This window comes from Bos taurus, chromosome 5, assembly GCF_002263795.3.
Source record: "Bos taurus isolate L1 Dominette 01449 registration number 42190680 breed Hereford chromosome 5, ARS-UCD2.0, whole genome shotgun sequence".
Classification (NCBI taxonomy): Eukaryota; Metazoa; Chordata; class Mammalia; order Artiodactyla; family Bovidae; genus Bos; species Bos taurus.
Genome location: NC_037332.1, coordinates 103,308,782 through 103,330,138, shown reverse-complemented (window position 1 = coordinate 103,330,138; position 21,357 = coordinate 103,308,782). Strand labels below are relative to the sequence as shown.

At 49.6% G+C, this 21,357-nt stretch overlaps 1 protein-coding gene across 1 annotated transcript; it reads right to left on the bottom strand.

Moving 5' to 3' along the window:
- Positions 1 to 223: 223 nt before the first annotated feature.
- LOC112446756 (mucin-2-like) lies at positions 224 to 10,464 on the bottom strand. Its single transcript, XM_024992686.2, has 9 exons — positions 10,367 to 10,464; positions 9,408 to 9,636; positions 7,170 to 7,362; positions 6,693 to 6,839; positions 6,402 to 6,598; positions 5,976 to 6,123; positions 5,748 to 5,869; positions 3,050 to 3,128; positions 224 to 2,750 (listed from the first exon to the last, which is right to left on the bottom strand). The coding sequence occupies exons 1-9, from the start codon at positions 10,447 to 10,449 to the stop codon at positions 724 to 726; spliced, it is 3,225 nt and encodes a 1,074-aa protein (XP_024848454.2). The 5' UTR covers positions 10,450 to 10,464; the 3' UTR covers positions 224 to 723.
- Between the last annotated feature and the right edge of the window lie 10,893 nt (positions 10,465 to 21,357).

Genomic DNA, 21,357 nt, shown 5'->3' with positions numbered 1-21,357 from the left:
GATGGCTCACATGGTAAAGAATCCACCTGTAATGCAGGAGACAGGGGTTGAATCCTTGGGTTGGGAAGATCTCCTGGAGAAGGAAAGGCAACATATTCCAGTATTCTTGCTTCGAAAATCTCATGTTCAGAGGAGCCTGGCAGGTGACAGTTCATGGAGTCACAGAGTCATACATGATTGAGCGACTAACATTAGAGTAAAAAAAACTGGGTCTAAATAATTTGCACAAGATCATGTAACTTCTGAGTGCCAGAATCAAGATGCAAAGGGAGAGATGTCTGACTTCAAAGCTCAGCTCTTGAATAATACCCAATATAGCATATAAGTAAGACTTTTGTTCCCTTTTTAGCACGGTTCAAACCTACAAAGCATGTGATTTCTGTCATTAAAAAAAGTTTTAAAGCAATCTGCAATGAGTTTGAGAGTAATTTAGTAATGCAGAAAGTCACAACACTGCAGCTTGAAGGGATGTGAGGAGTATATGAAGAAATGGCACTGATATACCTGTAGTGGTGGTGCTGGTGCGGGTGTTAGTGAGGGTGGTGGTGAGGGTGGGGGGGTGGCGGTGACTGGATGGTGATGACGGTGGTGGTAATGGTGATGGCTGTGGTGGTGATGGTTCTGGTTTTGATGGTGATGGATGGTGGCAGTGAGAGAGTGCTATTTATGATATTCCAGTCTCTATCAGCTCAAGTGTCTGCATCATCAACCTTATTAGATGTCTCATGGCAACCCTGACGTCAGTGCACGGGATATATACCGTTGGAGGAAATTGAAGAAGATTTCCAAAAGATTCCCCTGGGTGGTTGTGGTGGTGCAGATGGTTATTGGGGTGGCGGTGGCGGTGGCAGTGGGCATGGCGGTGGGGGTGGAGATGGAGGTGGCTGTGTGGGTATGAGTGGCAGTGGCAGTGTCTGTGGCAGTGGGCATGGAGGTGGGGGTGGAGAGGGAGGTGGCCGTGTGGGTATGAGTGGCAGTGGGGGTGGGGGTGGCGGTGGCAGTGGGCATGGAGGTGGGGGTGGAGATGGAGGTGGCTGTGTGGGTATGAGTGGCATTGGCGGTGGCTGTGGCGGTGGGCATGGAGGTGGGGGTGGAGAGGGAGGTGGCCGTGTGGGTATGAGTGGCAGTGGGGGTGGGGGTGGCGGTGGCAGTGGGCATGGAGGTGGGGGTGGAGATGGAGGTGGCTGTGTGGGTATGAGTGGCATTGGCGGTGGCTGTGGCGGTGGGCATGGAGGTGGGGGTGGAGATGGAGGTGGCTGTGTGGGTATGAGTGGCATTGGTGGTGGCGGTGGCAGTGGGCATGGAGGTGGGGGTGGAGATGGAGGTGGCTGTGTGGGTATGAGTGGCATTGGCGGTGGCTGTGGCGGTGGGCATGGAGGTGGGGGTGGAAATGGAGGTGGCTGTGTGGGTATGAGTGGCATTGGCGGTGGCTGTGGCGGTGGGCATGGAGGTGGGGGTGGAGATGGAGGTGGCTGTGTGGGTATGAGTGGCATTGGCGGTGGCTGTGGCGGTGGGCATGGAGGTGGGGGTGGAGAGGGAGGTGGCTGTGTGGGTATGAGTGGCAGTGGGGGTGGGGGTGGCAGTGGCGGTGGGCATGGAGGTGGGGGTGGAGATGGAGGTGGCCGTGTGGGTATGAGTGGCATTGGCAGTGGCTGTGGTGGTGGGCATGGAGGTGGGGGTGGAGATGGAGGTGGCCGTGAGGGTATGAGTGGCGGTGGGGGTGGCGATGGCGGTAGCGGTGCCAGTTGAGCTGGGGGTAGGGGTGGATGTGGCTGTAGGGGTGGCTGTGGTGGTGGCTGTAGAGGTGGCAGTGGGGACAGAGGTGGGGGTGGTGGTGCCTGTGGGAGTGGGTGTGGGGGTCGCTGTCAGGGTGGCAGTGGAGGTGTTGAGTGGGGTTTGGGTGGTGGTGGCTGTATGGGTGGGGGTGTAGGAGGTGGTGGAGGGGGTGGTCGTGATGGGGGTGGTCCTGGTGGTGGTGCGGGTGTTGGTGCGCTTTTGGGATTGGGGTATCTTAATGGAGATTTGTGGGAATCCTGGTTGGATTATCGGTGGGTGTTGGGCCAGTTTTCGTGGTCTGCTGGTGGGAGTGGTGGCGGTGCTGATGGGGGTGTTCATGGGGGTGGCGGTGGAGGTAAAGGTGGAAGTAGGTGTGGGGGTGGTGGTTGTGGTGGCGGTGGGCGTGGAGGCGGGGGTGGGGGTGAGGCTAGGAGTGGGGGTGGCGGTGTAAGGGGTGGTGGGACTGGGGGTAGTGGTGGCGGTGGGGGTGGTGATGGGGGTGTTCACGAGGGTGGCGCTGCTCGTGGCGGTGGGGATGGAGGTGGAGTTGGAGGTGGGGGTGGCCGTGGTGGTTGTGGTGGCCGTGGGAGTGGAGGTGGCAGGAGCAATGGGAGTGGGGGTAGTGGTGGGCGTGGTGTTTGTTAGGGTGGGGGTGGCGGTGGGGGTTATGGTGGGGGTGGCACTGGTGGTGGCGGTGGGGGTGGGGCTGGGAGTGGGGGTGGCAGGAGCAATGGGAGTGGGGGTAGTGGTGGGCGTGGTGTTTGTTAGGGTGGGGGTGGCGGTGGGGGTGGCGGTGGCGGTGGCGGTGGCGGTGGAGGAGGTGGTGGGGGTGGGAGTGGGCTTTAGGTTGTCAGTGGGTTTGGGGGTGGGAGTGGGATTGGTGCAGGGCTCCCAGGTGAAGTTGCTCAGCTTGGTCTTCTGGCCTCCAATGTTGCCTGGCCCCTGCTCCTGGCTGTGAACTGGCTCTTCACACCCTGGAGAGGAGAAGATGGGGGTGGAGAGGGAAGTCAGTGGGAGGAGTGGGAGCCCACAGAACAAGCTGAGAGCCTTCAGGAGACATGGCCAATGGGGGCTCTCCTGATGCACCAGAGTTGGATGGGATGAAACTCAGTTCTGGGCAGAGTTCCTCATCTGCAGAGATGAGGGCCGACTGGTTCCCAGTGGGCTGGAGCCTTCAAAGGACAAGTCAGGGGAATGGCTTCTGGGGACAAAGCTTAGGCCTGACCCTCTTTTCCTTCTCATGGGGGAGACACATGCTTGAGTTGCAACTTACTCCTGCACCTGGGCATGGCACGGTGCCATGTGCCATCATCCTGGCAGACAGCTGTGAAGGACAGGAGTGCCTTGTTCCCCTGTTGGAGCAGAGGTGGAGCAGCCATTAGTACAAGGAGGCCCTGAGGCTCCCTCCTGCCCTTGCCCACAGGGGAGCAGTAAGGATGCAAAGTCAGCTCTCAGCCCTTGAACCTCAACACCTGTGGTTGTGTCTCCTGGGTCCTTTTTCCTAGCCGGTCCTCTCAAACCAGACTGACAGATGGGTGCATTGAGCCACCCAGCAGGAAGTCAGAGCTGAGGACTTGCCTGGTGGTGCAGTGGTTAAGAATCCACCTTGCAGTGTAGGGGACCCTGGGTGGAGCCCTGGTTGGGGAACTAAGATCCCACATGCTGGAGAGCAACTAAGCTCAAATGCTGTAATTGTTGAGCCTGCATGCTGATGCAGCCAAATAAGTAAATAAATAAAAGGTTTTTTTAAAAAGCCAGAGTTAGGGCTAGTTGTTACCTCCAATAATCCCCTCTGTAGACTCTTGAGGGGATTTCAGGAGTTTCCACTGAGGTTCAGTTGAACACCATAAATTTATTTTTTAAAATATTTATTTATTTTGGCGGTATCGGATCTTAGCCGCCGCACTCAGGATCTTTGATCTTCTTTGTAGGATCTTTAGTTGAGGTATGTGGGGTCAGGTTTTCTGACCAGGGATTGAACCCAGGCCCCCTGCATTGGAAGTGCAGAATCTCGAACACTGGAACACCAGGGAAATCCCTGAACTTCACAATTTCAAATTAAAAAACGAACAAGTCACAAGCCCAGTTGTGTGTTCTCTGCATTGAAACAAAAGTCTCTGCCCTGAAGTAGGGCCGTGTTTCTTCCCTCTGGACGGCCCTGCCAGGTAAGCCCCGTATCACCCCATCGCCCCCAGGCTGCAGTCTCCTCAAGGCTAAGGGCCTTTCCTAAAATACTAGCGCAGCCCAGCCACTTTCAAGGGAGCTCGAGATGCTGACATATGCTAGGTGCTGTCCTAGGCCAGCAGATGGCAGGGACAGGACAGGAGATGGCACCCTGCAAAATGAAAAGTAACTGGGCAACATGAATGAGTTTTATTAACACCAACAATCATTTCAGATTGTTAGCCCTGGAACAGACTGCAAGAGAATGTGTATAAGAACTGGGATATCTGAGCAAAATGTAAATAGTTGTATCGTCCCTCAGTCATATCCAACTCTTTGTGACCCCATGGACTATAGCCCACCAAGCTCCTCTGTCTATGGGATTTCCCAGGCAAGAATACTGGAGTGGGTTGCCATTTCCTTCTCCAGGGGATCTTCCACTCCCAGGGATTTAACCCATGTCTCCTGCATTGCTGGCAGAGTCTTTACTGCTGAGTCACTGGGGAAGTCCACATAAAAAGTAATGTGAGATAAACTGTGTGACTAGGTTTAAACTTGATGGTGTGAATGATAAATGACAAGGTAAGGGTGCTGATGGCATAAGATGGGGTGGGTTGTAACCTGAATGGTGGAGACGGGGGAGTGCCCAGGACACTCAGTTCTTCCTGGACTAACTAGCAGTGATCTGGCTGACTCATCTCCATGCACCATTTAAGGGAAGCTCCATGAAGCCTGTGTGAACATGTGCATTTCTTTTTACTGTACTTCCCACCTCGAGAACACTGCCTGTCACTGAATCAACACTTAAAATGTTTGTTGGGTGAATTCACCACAACAAACCAAAGGTCTCTTCTCTGATTCAGGGTGGGTCTTCCAAGGGGACCTACTGGACACGGATGAGACGTCCAGTCCCAGGTCTCTGGCCAGGGCTAACTCCAACTGTATCTTTTTAAAATAGCATTTTATTTCTTTATCTTTAATTATTGTTATTATTAATTGCCTTCACTGGTTCCTCACTGCTTTTGGTAGTTGTGGCGCACGGGCTTAGTTGCTCTGAGACATGTGGGATCTCAGTTCCCCAACCAGGGATCAAACCCACGCCCCCTGCACCAGAAGGTGGATTCTTAACCACTGGATCATGAGGCAGTCCCGAGAGTAGCATTTTAGTTTCTCAACTTTTGTGAGATTGACCAATGGAGCAATGACCATTTGACCAATGGACCAAACTGCATTCTTTCCTGGGTCTGCAAAGCTCTGGACAGGGTGGTGGGTCTGGGGTAAGACCACTGGTGGACATAAACAGAGCCTCTTCTGATTGTTCGATTGGGAATGCTGCCCAGTTCATGAATCATCAAGTAAAGCCAGGTAGGACTTAAAAACAAAAACCGAGAGCCCTGGAGCAAGAGGCAGGGGATTTGTTGCCGGTCCCTGCTGTACACAATCCCAGTGATGTTGAGTGAGTGAGGCCTCACACTTCAACTCCACCCCCGCCTGTTTGGTTCCTCACTGCATAGTGAGTTGTAGAGCGAGGTCCTGTGGTTCTTAGACTTGGCTGGGCATTAGAATCACCAAGTAACTGTAGGTAATCCTCATACCCATGGTCCCCTCCAGATCCATGGACTAGTCTCTAGCAGAGGACATCAGTATTTAAAATCCTTAATGTTTCCAGTGTGCAGTCAAGTTGGAGCAGGCCGGGTAACCCTTCCAGCTCAAACATGCTTATGTTTCCATGTGGGGCTGAGCTACCATCTACTCTGGGCCTGAGCATGTGATTTACTCCAGAAACCACCCTCGGCCCTGGGTCTTACCTCCATGAGCTGGTAGCCTTCTTTGCAGGTGGCAGTGAAACGGTCCTTGAAATGATATAGAGGCTGCAGGTCCTGAATGATGGTGCATGAGTCCAGGGTCTTGGGCTGGGGGCACGTGATGACTGTTGGGGAGACCAGAGGGCACGTTTATTTCCGAGACACTGTCCTCCTTTTACCTGCCTTATCCTGCCCCCTTTCTGGCCCATGAGGGGCCCCAGACAGCCTTACCTTCACTGGTGTAGCACAGCTTCCAGCCCCGGCTGTCCCCTGACTCATCCGTGAAGAAGAGCAGGTCCACTGAGTTGCTTTGGGTATCAATGCGCTCAGGCCTTTGCTTTCCACAGAACTCACCAATGTTCCTCCCACTGACATAGATCTGTGGAGGCGGGGGAACGGAGGGAGTGTCATGTCTCTAATTCAGACACAGGGCCAGGGCGGTGGTGCTGGTGGTGTGGATCCTGCTTGGTGTATGTTTTCAGCTGGAGGGGAGAAAACCTCCCAAGGACCCACCTGCCTGGTATGTAGGACAACTCATGTGTGATGTTGGCTGTTTCTGTACCTGAGGGCCAGACGGTCCAGTGGGGATGGGGGGTGGGAGGAACCATGTGGGGATGGGGACGAGAGGATTTCTCTCTGGGGGTGGGTTGGCTGTACCTTCAACTTGTCGTAGGGACAGTGTATTTGCTGGTGGTCATCGATTTCAAAAGGCTCCAGGAATTGGAGGTGGAGGGTGTGGCCTCGCTCTACTCGGATACTGTAGTTGCAGCGCAGGTCAGGGGGGTAGGGCCGGGGGTACTCCAAGCTGGAGATGTAGCCTGAGGGCTCCGTGAACAGCTCGCTGCTGCATTCGGCTGGGAGAACAGAGCGGGAGCGGAACCGGTCACCCAGCAAGCCCCACCTTGCTCAGTCCCTGCCTCCTCTGAGACCACCCAGGCAAGACCTCACCCTGGCAGGAACGCCCATCCGGCTGGAGCTCATAGCCTGGACGGCAGGAGCAGAAATAGCCGCCGACATAGTTGTGGCACAGGTGCTGGCACCGGGCCGGGGGGTCTTCCTCAACTGAATTGAGCAGCAAGGCACATTCATCCAGGTCTGGAAGAGATTCCGGAAGGAAGGATTCAATTCCACAGAAGCCAGGGTGGGGGGCGGGGCAGGGACCTGTGGAGGCGCTGCTCTCAGCGAGGTCACTCATCAGAGGCCTAAGGACAAGGTTATCTCAGGCCACCTGGAACTCCCGGCCCCTCTGACCCTTTCTGGGACCTGCCCAGTAGGGACAGGGCCCTGGTGGATAGCTCTGTCCTAGAAAAAGCTCTCTTGGGAAAAAACAAGAAGGCCAGGCTTCCCGAATCTTTGGATTCAAGAATCCCCTTTTCTGGAGCCCATTCAGTATGAGCCCAGGAGCCCAGCACAGGCACCACTCACCCACGGCTTGGTAGTACGCCAGGAAGCCCTTGTAGAACATGATGGTGCCGTTCTCCTCGTTGGAGAAGTCCGAGTGGAAGGTCAGCAGCATCTTGTTCCCTTGGGACATGAATTCCTTCCTTCCTGGGGGGTTGCCCAGGGGAGAACCCAGCTGCCCACAGAACCTCCCCATGGTCTTCTTATCAGCAGAAATCTGTGGAGGAGGGACAGACGGACAAGCTGTTGAGGGGACATGTCCCACATGGAAGGTTATGAAGGTCATCCTTCTCTTGTCCCAGAGAGGGGATCCCGCCCTGCTCCCGAACCCCTGGATGGTCTCCAGTTGCTCTCTACCTGCTGGGCTCTGGCTGTTCCAACTTTCCCAGAGGCCTTTCCTCTGTCCTGCATCCCCACCGACTGACCTTGCACGTTATCCTGTGTCTGGGACTCGGCCCTCCCTTTTTATGACCCCCAGCTATGACAAACCTAGACAGCATATTAGAAAGCAAAGACATCACTTTGCTAGAAAGGTACGTCTAGTCAAAGCTATGATGTAGTAGTCATGTATGGATGTGAGAGTTGGATCATAAAGAAGGTTGAGCACTGAAAAACTGATGCTTCAAATTGTGGTGCTGGAGAAGACTCTTGAGAGTCCCTTGGACAGCAAATAGATCAAACCAGTCAATCCTAAAGGAAATCCACTCTGATTGTTCACTAGAAGGACTCATGCCGAAGCTGAAGCTCCAATATTTTGGCTACCTGATATGAAGAGCTGACTCATGGAAATGGTCCTGATGCTGGGAAAGAGAGAAGGCAGGAGGAGAAGGGGATGACAGAGGATGAGATGGTTGGATGGCATCACTGACTCAATGGATGAATTCAAGCAAACTCTGAGACATGCTGAAGGACAGGGAAGCCTGGTGTGCTGCAGTCCATGGGTTTGAAAAGAGTCTGACATGACTTAGTGACTGAACAACATGTGTCAGACCTTTCTTTACCCCCATCTCTTCCCGTGTCCACCTCCCACTGGAATCCTGGTTGCCTTTACCTGGTTTCTATCATTCCTTCATCCCTAGAGGCTGGATGGTCGGCTTTACCCTCTGTCCTGTCCTTCCACCTATCTTGGTCAACCCATTCCTGTCCAGCCATGACTCCTGATATTCAGCTGAATGTGAGCATCCGGGACCTACCAGCTTAGAAGGCATCACTGAGATCCCTTTACTTCTTCCTTCACAGACTCCTTAACTCCTGCAAAGCAGAAGACGTCCCTCCTCCTATCTCATTCCCACTTTGCCTGCTACCAGGACCCTCCCTACCCACTCCAGTGTTCTTGCCTGGAGAATCCCAGGGATGGTGGGGCCTGGTGGGCTGCCGTCTATGGGGTCGCACAGAGTTGGACACGACTGAAGTGACTTAGCAGCAGCAGCAGCAGGACCCTTCCTACCAGCACTGCTGACATCCCAAGTCCTCTGGGCTGGGAAGATATGGCATTTTCATGGTATGCTTTTATACCCTCCAGGGGATCTCCTGGAAATAGTATTTATGGGTTGTGTGTAGGCTCTATCTGAATCCTGAATCAAGAACCTCATTTTTTAATTTTTATTTTATTTTTAGGCTGTGCTGTGCAGCATGTGGAATCCTAGCTCCCCACCTAAGTTCCCCAGGAATCAAACCTGGGCCTCCTGCCTTGGGAGCACAGAGTCTTAGCCACTGGACCACTGGGGAAGTCTCCAGGAATCTCATTTTTATTGGATGTAGAAAGAGGGACTGGGATGGGGCCCTTGGTCATGACAGAGGAGAGGGGACTGAGCCCACTGTCCTGGCTAGACACCACCCTTGAGCCACCACCACACACATGCCGCTTCCCCACGTCCCTGTGTTCCTGGTGAGGAGGCAGCCACGGTGACACTCTCCATGGCAACAGGGAAACCGAGGCATGGAAGTTTCCAAAATCCTCCGGGCAAGTAAGCAGACAGGGAAGGTTTTTCTGATTCCTGTGGACAGTGCATTCCCCAAGAGCAGGGCCTGTCCCCTCCCTCTCTGTTTCTCCCCTCTGTGCTCCACGAGGGTCTCTCAGAGCAATGGCCTCCCATCCTCGACACCCCTGGACTTCCAGAGCCCCACCTGGCCATCAGCTTTCACTGGCTTGGGGCTGTGTCCCCAGGCAGGGTGTCCTAGCCAGGCCGGTCAGAACCCGGGTCCCCCGGTTCCAGAGACACTCAGTCCTCCCTCTGCCCACCCCCCTAATCTGCCCCCTACCTTGACATAGTCATAGAAACAACCTTGCGAAGGCTCCAGGTCAAACTGCCAGAAGACAAGCTTCACCCTGTACCCCATGGGTACTGTGATCACAGTGGTCCTCTCAAAATTGTTAGGGTAAGGCTTGGGGAACAACGGGGACATCACCTCCCCGTAGAACCCCTGAGGGGTGGGGATGGCGCCTCCCACCCTGTAGAACAGGACTGGCAGCAGGAGGTGTAAGAGCCACCTGCCAAAAGGAAAAAGGTGTCTGTAGGGCGGGAGAGGTGCAGAACTTGCTGTCTGGTAGGGGATGGGATTGCCGTACCGCTGGGCATTTTCCTCTCGGTCCATTCTAGGTCTCAGGGAGATGTCCTAGGGTGGATGGGGAGGGTGCAGTGGGGAGGCTGGTCTCTGGAGCTGCTGCACTGGGTGCGCCTCCCCGGGGCGGTGTCCAGTCCAGAGGTCATCACACTCCCCCCACCTCTCTCCCCAGCCTCCTCCCTGCCCTGTTGCATCACTCTGCTCCCCTTTCAGGAATCGGGCTGGCTTGGACCAGTAAACTGAGGGTGAGGGTTTCCAGTCATGGTCTCTGAAATGGCTCCCACATGCTCAGCAAGGCCTCTGGGAGAGACCACCTATGGAAGAAGGTCTCAGGCATAGAGCCTGACTGTCTAGGCCGAGGGAGGGACCCCCCTCAGGGACCCCCACCAACCCCCACTTTGCTGCTCCCTATGAGCTGGAGGAGGAAGGCAGTTGGCCTCACCTCCTAGGTCTGAGCCTCCTTTCTCCTTGGAAGGAGAGATGGGGCATGCATTTGCGAGCGAGCGTGTGTGGGCACCCTGGAGGGATAAGGTGTATGGGGAGTGTCAGGGTGCTCCCAGCTCCCTGAGTAAGTCTGGGCACAGGAGGCCCCCTGTGCACAGGATTGTCCCCTCTGGTTTCTCCCTCCTTTCTTGGTCCCCACCAGGCTTACTCACATTTCTCCAGGGGCCTGTTGTTGGATCCCTGACTCTCGTGATAGCATCTTCATCCACTCTGTGACCAGGGAGAGCAGGGTCATGCAGAGGAGGGAAGGGGGAGGGAGGGACTGTGGAAGGGGAAGGGGTGACCTTTCCGGGAGGAAGATTGTACAGAATGAACTATTTGCATATAAAAACCCCAAATGGAAAATTCTGTTTGCACTTTAGGTTTGGTTTTGTAATGCCCGAGGGTGCTGCCACCTGCTAACTTGGAAATGTTCTAGAAAAAGTGCTAAAGGTTACACAAATCGTGAACATGCGAAAATGACTGAATTGTGCAGTTTAGTGATTTTTATGTTATATGAATTTTACATCACACACACACACACACACAACACTTAAAAATGCTAGGCTTTCAGGCACTATAGCATCAACGTAGGGAAATATTTGGGGGAAGAGAGCCTGTCTGTGTATCCTTAAAGCAGACCATGTCAATAGAGGGTTTTCTCTTATTTCAGCTCATCTGTTCCTTTTCCTCTTCCATTTTCCATGAACTGTGGTGTTGGAGAAGACTCTTGAGAGTCCCTTGGACTGCAAGGAGATCCAACCAGTCCATTCTGAAGGAGATCAGCCCTGGGATTTCTTTGGAAGGAATGATGCTAAAGCTGAAACTCCAGTACTTTGGCCACCTCATGGGAAGAATTGACTCATTGGAAAAGACTCTGATGCTGGGAGGGATTGGGGGCAGGAGGAGAAGGGGATGACAGAGGATGAGATGGCTGGATGAAATCACTGACTCGATGGACGTGAGTCTGGGTGAACTCCGGGAGTTGGTGATGGACAGGGAGGCCTGGTGTGCTGCGATTCATGGGGTCGCAAACAGTGGGACACGACTGAGCGACTGAACTGAACTGAATTCTGTCTGGCTTTTCCTTTCCGGGTTATCCCTTGACCCTCAAGAAGAAGGGGTGTGCTCCTTGCTTCTCCTTTTCTGGGCCTTCTTGGTTCCCCTTTCCTTCCTCACTTTCTCCCTCTCCTTCCCCCTTTCTATTCTAAGGCCGCTGTCCGGTACCCACAGGCCCATTCGCAGCTGAGGCCCTTCTGGTCAGGAAACTAAAATCCCGCAAGCTACATGCTGTGGCCAATATCTATATATAATTTATGTATTTTTAATTGAATGAAAAATGCCAACTTTAAAACATTGTGACTATTATGCAACACCCCCCCCCCCCCACAGTATTTATATTCTCGTGGCCTTGAATGTCTTAGGAAGAATACCCAGGAAACAGAGAACAGGGAAGGATGTGAGACTGGTGCATTGGTGCACTCATGTAGTTATTCATTCCTCAGATACTCACAGAACTTACTTCTTTTATCTAAAAAATATTATGTTATTGATGTATAATTGATTTACAATGTTGTGTTAATTTCTGCTGTACAGCACAGTAATTCAGTTTTATATATATATTCTTTTTCATATTCTTTTCCGTGACAGTATGACAGGATATTGAATATAGTTCCCTGTGCCACACCTTAGGACCTTGTTGTTTATCCACTGAGCACTGTACTTGATTGCAAGAAACCGAAATCAACTCTGGTAGATTGTAGCAGAAGAGGAATTTATTAAAGGGTCCTGGGATGATTTTAGAAGTGCCTGGAGAGCTGGGGAGCCGGGTGTGGACATGTCACAGCAGGAGCAGTGGACACAGTGTGGTTGCCACTGTCCCTGCCATGTCCTGGTCACTTCACCTTGCAAGGCTCACCCACTGGGGCAGGCTGCTGGGTGCTGCCTGCAAGCCCCAGCTCCTCCTCCATCTTAGGGTGGCTACTACTGTCCCCAGAGGTTCTGTAGGGCCTGCTTCTTGGCGTTACTGCTTCTGGACTCAAAGTCTAGACAGTGCCTCTGATGAACAGAGCATGAGTGTATGGCTTCCTCCAGAGCTGACAGACTGCTGAGGGACCTGCTTCCTGCATGTGCATCTTCTCTCCTGGGAGATGGGCTCTGTTCCCAAGTCTCACAGTGAGTAGCTCCCCAAATGTGATAAAGATGTTTCGATGTTGGGCAGCCAGGGGAACACCTAAAGGTCCTTTTTCCATCAACTGAGTGAATGATGCAGCTAGACATGGAGCATGCAAAGGTGAGTAACACCTAGAACCTGCCTGCAGACACCTCATAGACTCAGAATTCCCTTCCTTTCAACTTGTAGTTATTTGCTACCACAGTTTGCAAAGCCCTCTCACTCTTTGTTTCCTTAGGTCGTTCCGACAGACAGGCCGTGTAAGGTAGACAGAACTGACATTCTCTCTATTTCATCCTTGAAGAAGCTAAGAAGTTCGATGATGAGCCCAAGGTCCCTCTGCTGGTGAGTGGCAGAGTGGAGACTTGGCTTGTCCTCTGATTCCAGGGCCAGTGTCAGCCAGAAGCAAGACGTGATCACAAATAGGGCATGTGGCTTTCCCTCTGCAGTTTTTTTTTTTTTTTTTTTAATGTGAACAGAACCAGCCTTCTTTATTTATTTTTAACTTTTCATCACACACATTTTCAAACATACACTGAAGAAAATAATATAATAAACTCCCACTACCCACCATTTCAATAATTATAACTGAAAGGTCGCAGCTACGAGATGTGAATGATGCTGGAATTCTTGGCCTCTGGAGAGGAGGAATTCAATCCGGGGCTAGTGATAAGCCTTGATCACTCAGAACTTTTTGTGTAATAACGTTTTATTAAAGTATAAAAGAGATAGAGAAAGCTTCTGATACAGGCATCAGAAGGGGATAGAAAGAGTGCCCCCTTGCTTGTTTTTAGCAAGGAGTTAAATACCTATTAGTTCAGTCGCTCAGTTGTGTCCGACTCTTTGCGACCCCATGAATTGCAGCACACCAGGCCTCCCTGTCCATCACCAACTCCCGGAGTTCACTCAGACTCACGTCCATCGAGTCAGTGATGCCATCCAGCCATCTCATCCTCTGTCATCCCCTTCTCCTCCTGCCTCCAATCCCTCCCAGCATCAGAGTCTTTTCCAATGAGTCAATTCTTCGCATGAGGTGGCCAAAGTACTGGAGTTTCAACTTTAGCATCATTCCTTCCAAAGAAATCCCAGGGCTGATCTCCTTCAGAATGGACTGGTTGGATCTCCTTGCAGTCCAAGGGACTCTCAAGTCTTCTCCAACACCACAGTTCAAAAGCATCAATTCTTTGGCGCTCAGCTTTCTTCACAGTCCAACTCTCACATCCATACATGACCACTGGAAAAACCATAGCCTTAACTAGATGAATATTTTTTGGCAAAGTAATGTCTCTGCTTTTGAATATGCTATCTAGGTTGGTCATAACTTTCCTTCCAAGGAGTAAGCGTCTTTTAATTTCATGGCTGCAATCACCATCTGCAGTGATTTTGGAGCCCCCCAAAATAAAGTCTGACACTGTTTCCACTGTTTCCCTATCTATTTCCCATGAAGTGATGGGACTGGATGCCATGATCTTCGTTTTCTGAATGTTGAGCTTTAAGCCAACTTTTTCACTCTCCACTTTCACTTTCATCAAAGGCTTTTTAGTTCCTCTTCACTTTCTGCCATATGGGTGGTGTCATCTGCACACAAATTTGGCCTTGGAATACGGAATGAAGCAGGGCAAAGACTAATAGAGTTTTGCCAAGAAAATGTACTGGTCATAACAAACACCCTCTTCCAACAACACAAGAGAAGACTCTATACATGGACATCACCAGATGGTCAACACCGAAATCAGATTGATTATATTTTTTGCAGCCAAAGATGGAGAAGCTCTATACAGCCAGCAAAAACAAGACCAGGAGCTGACTGTGGCTCAGATTATGAACTCCTTATTGCCAAATTCAGACTTAAATTGAAGAAAGTAGGGAAAACCACTAGACCATTCAGGTATGACCTAAATCAAATCCCTTATGATTATACAGTGGAAGTGAGAAATAGATTTAAAGGCCTAGATCTGATAGATAGAGTGCCTGATGAACTATGGAATGAGGTTCGTGACACTGTACAGAAGACAGGGATCAAGACCATCCCCATGGAAAAGAAATGCAAAAAAGCAAAATGGCTGTCTGGGGAGACCTTACAAATAGCTGTGAAAAGAAGAGAAGTGAAAAGCAAAGGAGAAAAGGAAAGATACAAACATCTGAATGCAGAGTTCCAAAGAACAGCAAGAAGAGATAAGAAAGCCTTCTTCAGCGATCAATGCAAAGAAATAGAGGAAAACAACAGAATGGGAAAGACTAGAGATCTCTTCAAGAAAATTAGAGATACCAAGGGAACATTTCATGCAAAGATGGGCTCAATAAAGGACAGAAATGGTATGGATCTAACAGTAGCAGAAGATACTAAGAAGAGATGGCAAGAATACACAGAAGAACTGTAAAAAAAGATCTTCACGACCCAGATAATCATGATGGTGTGATCACTGACCTAGAGCCAGACATCCTGGAATGTAAAGTCAAGTGGGCCTTAGAAAGCACCACTACGAACAAAGCTAGTGGAGGTGATGGAATTCCAGTTGAGCTATTTCAAATCCTGAAAGATGATGCTGTGAAAGTGCTGCACTCAATATGCCAGCAAATTTGGAAAACTCAGCAGTGGCCACAGGACTGGAAAAGGTCCATTTTCATTCCAGTCCCAAAGAAAGGCAATGCCAAAGAATGCTCAAACTACCGCACAATTGCACTCATCTCACACGCTAGTAAAGTAATGCTCAAAATTCTCCAAGCCAGGCTTCAGCAATATGTAAACCGTGAACTTCCCGATGTTCAAGCTGGTTTTAGAAAAGGCAGAGGAACCAGAGATCAAATTGCCAACATCCACTGGATCAGCAAAAAAACAAGAGAGTTCCAGAAAAACATCTTATTTCTGCTTTATTGACTATGCCAAAGCCTTTGACTGTGTGGATCACAATAAACTGTGGAAAATTCTGAAAGAGATGGGAATACCAGACCACCTGACCTGCCTCTTGAGAAATTTGTATGCAGGTCAGGAAGCAACAGTTAGAACTGGACATGGAACAACAGACTGTTTCCAAATAGGAAAAAGAATACGTCAAGGCTGTATATTGTCACCCTGCTTATTTAACTTATATGCAGAGTACATCATGAGAAACGCTGGGCTGGAAGAAGCACAAGCTGGAATCAAGATTGTTGGGAGAAATATCAATAACCTCAGATATGCAGATTAGCAAGCTGCTAATTAGAGAAAGGAAATGCCTCAAAACTGAGAAAGTTGCACCACCCCTCACCCACAACATGCATTTTGAGATAGCATTGGCACAAGGTGAGTCATCCCTGGACTATAAAACATTTGACATGAACCTTGAAGACAGGCAGATTTCCAAGCAAATACATAGTTCATTTGTATTTGCTAAAACGCAGTGGTTAGCTCAAGGTTTGAAAGAAAGTTAAGTTCCAGAGGAATCAGGTGTCGCCATGACAACACAAGATTAGAAAAAAAAAAAAAAAAAAGTCTGCCACTTGGAGTTTTATTTCCTCCTGCCACTTGGGGACCTCTGGCCTCCCTATTAATGCTCTCATTTTCCCATTTTCTCTTAGGAGAATTATATTGCCAAGGGAAAGGGGCGGTGTTCTCATTCCATAACTGCTTCTGAGCTGGTAAGGGGTGTTGTCCCTAAATTATTGAGGCAACATATTCTCCTATGGGGCTTCCCTCATAGCTCAGTTGGTAAAGAATCTGCCTGCAATGCAGCAGACCTGGGTTCAATTCCTGGGTCGGGATGGTCCCCTGGAGAAGGAAATGGTAACCCATTCCAGTATTGTTGCCTGGAGAATCCCATGGACAGAGGAGCCTGGCAGGCTACAGTCCATGGGGTTGCAAGAGTCAGACACGACTTAGCAACTAAAGAGATACTCCTAAGCTGTCTATTGAGGGTCTCTGATTCAGGGACTCAAAGTAATAGTTGGAGGAGGCTGTGGCACTCGCAGGAGACTGAATAACCATAACTTTATGCAGCTAGAAACAAATCCAGCTACACAGTTACAGGTGCAGGGAGCAGACAGCAAAAACAGAACGATCAGCAAAGTTAAAAGTCACATTATGTCCATAAAGGTACAAAGGGTTACACCAGTCCATTTTAGGACTGTTAGATGTCATTAGATTAAGAAGAGACATCACATATGATTGTTGTTGGCAAAGGTAGTCGTGGCCTTGGAAAAAGTCCTTTCCCTGACATGGAGATGTCTACCATGGGAAACCTTCCATTGATGAGGAGGGGAGCACCCTGCAGACCCAGCAATTGGACAGATTGTGGAATGAGGTGTAGGAATGAGCCTAGGACAGGAAGGCGTTGTCTTGAGGGTCAAACGGCAAACTCAGGATTTTTGGAATCAGCAAAAGCAGGCCCACATAGATTACGAAACCCATCTATTGCAGGAGGGGGGACCCCTTCCAGGGCCCAAAGCTGGGCTGTTGTCTAACACATGGAAATGAATTTTCCGAGGAGACACATGTGCTGACAAAGCAAGAGATTTTATTGGGAAAGGGCACAGGGATGGAGAGCAGTAGGGTAAGGGAACCCAGGAGAACTGCTCTGCCGCGTGGCTCTGGCTCGCAGTCTCGGGTTTTATGGTGATGGGATTAGTTTCCGGGTGGTCTTTGACCAATCATTCTAATTCAGAGTCTTTCCTGGTGGCACACGCATCGCTCAGCCAAGATGGATGCTAGCGAGAGGGATTCTGGGAAGTGGACGGACACGCCGTGTCTCCTTTCGGCCTTTCCTGAACTCTTCCGGTTGGTGGTGGCTTATTAGTTCCATATTCCTTATCCGGATCTCCTGTCATAAAACAACTCATGCAAATGGTTACTATGGTGCCTGGCCAGGGTGGGCGGTTTCAATCAGTGTGCTTCCCCTAACACATCTGGTAAAGGCCTTCTCAGAGAGGCTTGAGAGATTGCCCCCCAGGTCCCAAAGTCTTTATTATCAGAATCTTGGTTCCTGGCTCAAACAGCATTGTTTGACTCAGAGGCTGGGTCAAGAGTCACCTCCCAGAGTTCCTGTAACGTCTGTTGAAAAGGTAAAAGTTGAGTTACATAGTTAGTTAATTCCAAGGCTTTAGGAAAACTCTGGGTGTAAGCCTTTAAGAATTTTTCATGGAGCCTTTTCAGGAATTATTAATCTTCCATCCTCAGACTGTATCCATCCTTTTTCAGTAATCTTTGCTCCTCTTTTCTTTATCTTTTTAATTCTTCTTCTGTATATTGAGATTCTTCCTGTTCAACCAGACCTGTCCAGAACAAGGGTATCTGTAGTGAAAGGGGTTCCTTCGTAAAGGAGTTCAAAAGGAATTCAGCAGTTAGCCAGCTGATTACCCTGGGCTACTTTACTTCCATCCTATTTGTGCCCTGTGCAATGCAGAATAACTACTTTCTTAGGCCATCAAAGGTCTTTCAATCTGTTTGAAATGTTTAATAGGTTCTCTTGTTTAATAGGCTTTTATTCCATATTGCAGCAGGAGCATGTAAAGTCAAATAAGCAAACGGAGTCAGTGTAGATATTTACTCACTAACCTTTGCTTAACTCTAGAGCTCTGGTCAGAGCCACAAGCTCCGCTAACTGAACATTCATCCCTGGGAGGCGGGGCGGGGGGAAAGAGACTTTTCTTCTAAAACCTGTTCAACTATCACCATGGCATAACCTCTTTTCCATTTCCCATCCTGCACAAAGGAACTGTCATCCAAACATTAACTTTAGAGTTTGAGATTTCACTCACATCAGAAGTCAGTACAGTGAGATTTCACCCATTAATAAACTTAAAAGCTTTAGGCATTAGCAAAACAATAGTAGCAATTACTCTTAAAAAATGTGGCCATAGCCTTTTTGTCCCCCAGTAACGGACTTAACTCAGATCCTGTGGGCATGCTCAAAGCCGAAGCCTGCAGAAGAGCAGCTTGAAGAGCCTTAAAAGCCTTTTGAGTCTCTGGAGACCAAACCACCTTGTTGGTTTGGGCCTGCTGAGTTTCAGTTGTAAGTTTATATAAAGGGCGGACAAGTTCCCCATAACCCAGAATCCAAATGTGGCAACAGCCTGTGATGCCCCCCAATACTCTAAATTGTCTTAAAGTCATAGGTCGTTGATGATTAATATAGGCTTAATTCTCTTGGGGCCTATGGCCATCGTCCCTTCTAGAAAAGAAAGCATCTTTCACATCAATGACTGAAGAATATTTGGCTCATTTAGGAATTTCAGACAATGCAGTATAAAGATTAGGCACCTCGAGGTATAAAGGAACCACAGCCCCATTTGTTATTGTGACTCTTGAACTAATCTCCATTTACCATTTGACATTTTTATACCCAAGATAAAAGAATGGCATGGACTGTTACAGGGAATTAATTGTCCCTGCTCCTTTAAATTCTCAGTGGTGGGTTGTAACCCTTTCTTCATCCTGGGTTTCAGTGACTACTGCTTTTGATGTGGAAATAGGTGAGGGTTTTGGGGCTTGACAATGACAGGAATAGCAGTCTGTGCTTGACCCACAGTTCTTCCATCAGCCCATATTCTAGGATTTACATTTTGTCCAATTAATGGGAGAGAAAGAGAAAGCTCCATATTTGTGAAAAAAGAGGCATGGAGCTTGCTCAGTATATCCTTCTCCAAAGGGGTGAGGGACACTCTGGCACAATCAGAAATTTGTGTGGAAACAGCAGAGTTGCAGTTGCAGCTTAGAGGACAACTGAAATAATAATGTTTGGCTCTTCCAGACAGCCCCATTACAGTAGTGGATCAGGGAGAAAGTGGGCCAGGGGCTTCAGTAAGCATGGAGTAAGTTGCCCCAGTGTCTAAAAGGAAATCGACTGATTTGCGCTTCCCCGCCTCCTCTCCGCCCCCCCCCCCCCCCCCGCCAGTTATTAATACCTGTGGTTCCTCAGGTGTAATTAAGATAAGAGCTTGTGTGGGGACCCCCGGGCACCTCCAGTCCTGATTTTCTTGCAAGTCCGACCCCTGGGGCCCATGCCTCAGAGGGCAGTCTCCTCTCCAGTGTGGCCCTTTGAAGACCTGACATGGAGCTGGGGGCGACTTAGACACCTGAGAGCAACCTCACTTGAGAGGCCCCTCCTTTCCACAGTAATAGCAAGTCCATCCCTTTTCACCTGGGTCCCTCTGGGCATTTTCCTCTGGCTGTTTTAGAGCAGATCTGAGAGCCATTGCCCAGGCTTCAGTCTTTCCTGGTCTTTTTCTGCCTCTTCTCCTCCTCCTACCTGCCATAACAAACTGTCTGAGCCACTTGCAACAGGTTATCAAAGGCTGATTTGGTTCATACGCCTGTTTTAGGAGCTTAGTGGATATCTGGAGCCAGCTGAGTGAGAAGTCTCTCTTTTAACATCATTCTTCCCTTTGCAATTTAGAGGTCAATCTCAGTGAATCTGTGAAGGGCTTCCTGCAGTCTATCTAGGAAGTTACTAGGAGCTTCCTTCTCTCCCTGTTCTGTGTTAGTCAATTTGGCAAAAAGTCTTAGCGTGTACCCACTTGAGTCCTGACAAGAACACATCTGACAAAGTGATGCTGGTCCCCATCTTTCTTTAGCCATGTTATAATCCCAGTCTGACTCTGTTCTGTTGTGGGGACCGTCTGATTCCCAGTAGAGAAGGTGGCTGTCTTGCCCTCTCCTTTTTCTGCTGATTCATTACCAAGCCATTTATCTCCATAGGCAACAGCTTTTCCTCCAAACTTAAGTTTTGGAGTTGGGAGTTAGTGTCTGTAATAAGACACAGATTATGTCTCTCTAAGTAAGGGCATAAAGTAAAGTTAATTCCATAAAGGCTTCTATATACTTTTTGGATCCTCTAAACAGTCTCAACTGCAATTGGAACTGTTTGAATTTCTACTGAGACTGAGGCAACCCCTCCTGGAAGGGTGTCCTGACTCTCAACTTGCTTAGTTAGGAGCCCCAGAAATGGGCAAAGTAAGAGGACAGGAGGGAGCTGAAGATTTCACGCCCAAATCTGCACCCTTAAGACACAAGTCTGGCGTGTCTTGCAGAGAGAAACAGCAATACATATGGCACTTCTGCCCATTTTTCTTGTTTTTTTACAGAGCCAGGCTAACTGTAAAACAGTTATTATAATTAAGAGACCCTTCAACTGGCCAGCATCCCCAATCTTCCAAAGGATACTGTGACCATTCAGTATGACAGAACATAAGGCATGTCTTTTTAAACTCTGGAGATCTAATTTGTTCCAGTTTTTTAAAAAATACATTTTAAAGGGGGTAGTTCTGGAACTGCTAGCTCCCATCTGTAAGAGAGAAAAAAGTGGCATCTACAGCCTTGCCTTTTTTTTTTTTTTTTCCACTGGAGACATCCCTCCCTGCTCTAGATGGGGGTGGAGACTGACTGTACCCTGAAGCTTTCCTTCCCTGTCAGATTTAGTCTGTCCCTTACCGACACAGGCTCCTTCCTCGTCCCTCCTGGTTCTACCACCAAGGTGGGGTGGAGATGCACAGGGGTAGACCTGATGGCATCCAAGATTGAAGTCCAGTTCCTCACCATTAAAACCTTTGCCTGATTTTTTTTTTTTTTTTCTTTCTCTGATGCCACCTGGCGTGCAACAGAGTAGCCTTCCAGAATGCCTCCCAAGCTAGGACCCCTAGGGGAAGCATCTGCCCTCCGTGTGCAGGTGCACATTCCTGAGCGCAGTCCTGACTGCAGTAGAAGTGGTGAGTCATAAGGGAGTGAACAACAGCCAGGATGTCCCTTCTGAGTGTCACCACATCAGTATATGTGATAGCAAAAGAGGCGGTGATGGCCAGCCAGAGAGAAAAAAGTGATTTTTGTCCTCAAGTTATTAAGGCCAATCCTTCCAGTTCATTCCACAGATTCCACAAAAAGAATACTTAAGGAGTTGAGAGAAAAGCCACCAGAGAGCCTCCTCTGGTCCACTAAGACCTAGTGCTATCAAAGGAAGAAGCCCATTGCACTTCCAAACCGACCAGACCCTGGGATTCCCGATCTGTGTCCTCAAAACCCCA

Excerpts from the sequence above, each read along its gene's own strand:
- LOC112446756 (XM_024992686.2), bottom strand. The coding sequence starts at position 10,449 with ATGACCCTGCTCTCCCTGGTCACAGAGTGGATGAAGATGCTATCACGA. Across the intron at positions 9,637-10,366 it reads CAACAGGCCCCTGGAGAAAT|GTGGCTCTTACACCTCCTGC; the intron begins GTGAGTAAGCCT and ends TCCTTTTGGCAG. Across the intron at positions 6,599-6,692 it reads GGATGGGCGTTCCTGCCAGG|CCGAATGCAGCAGCGAGCTG; the intron begins GTGAGGTCTTGC and ends CTGTTCTCCCAG.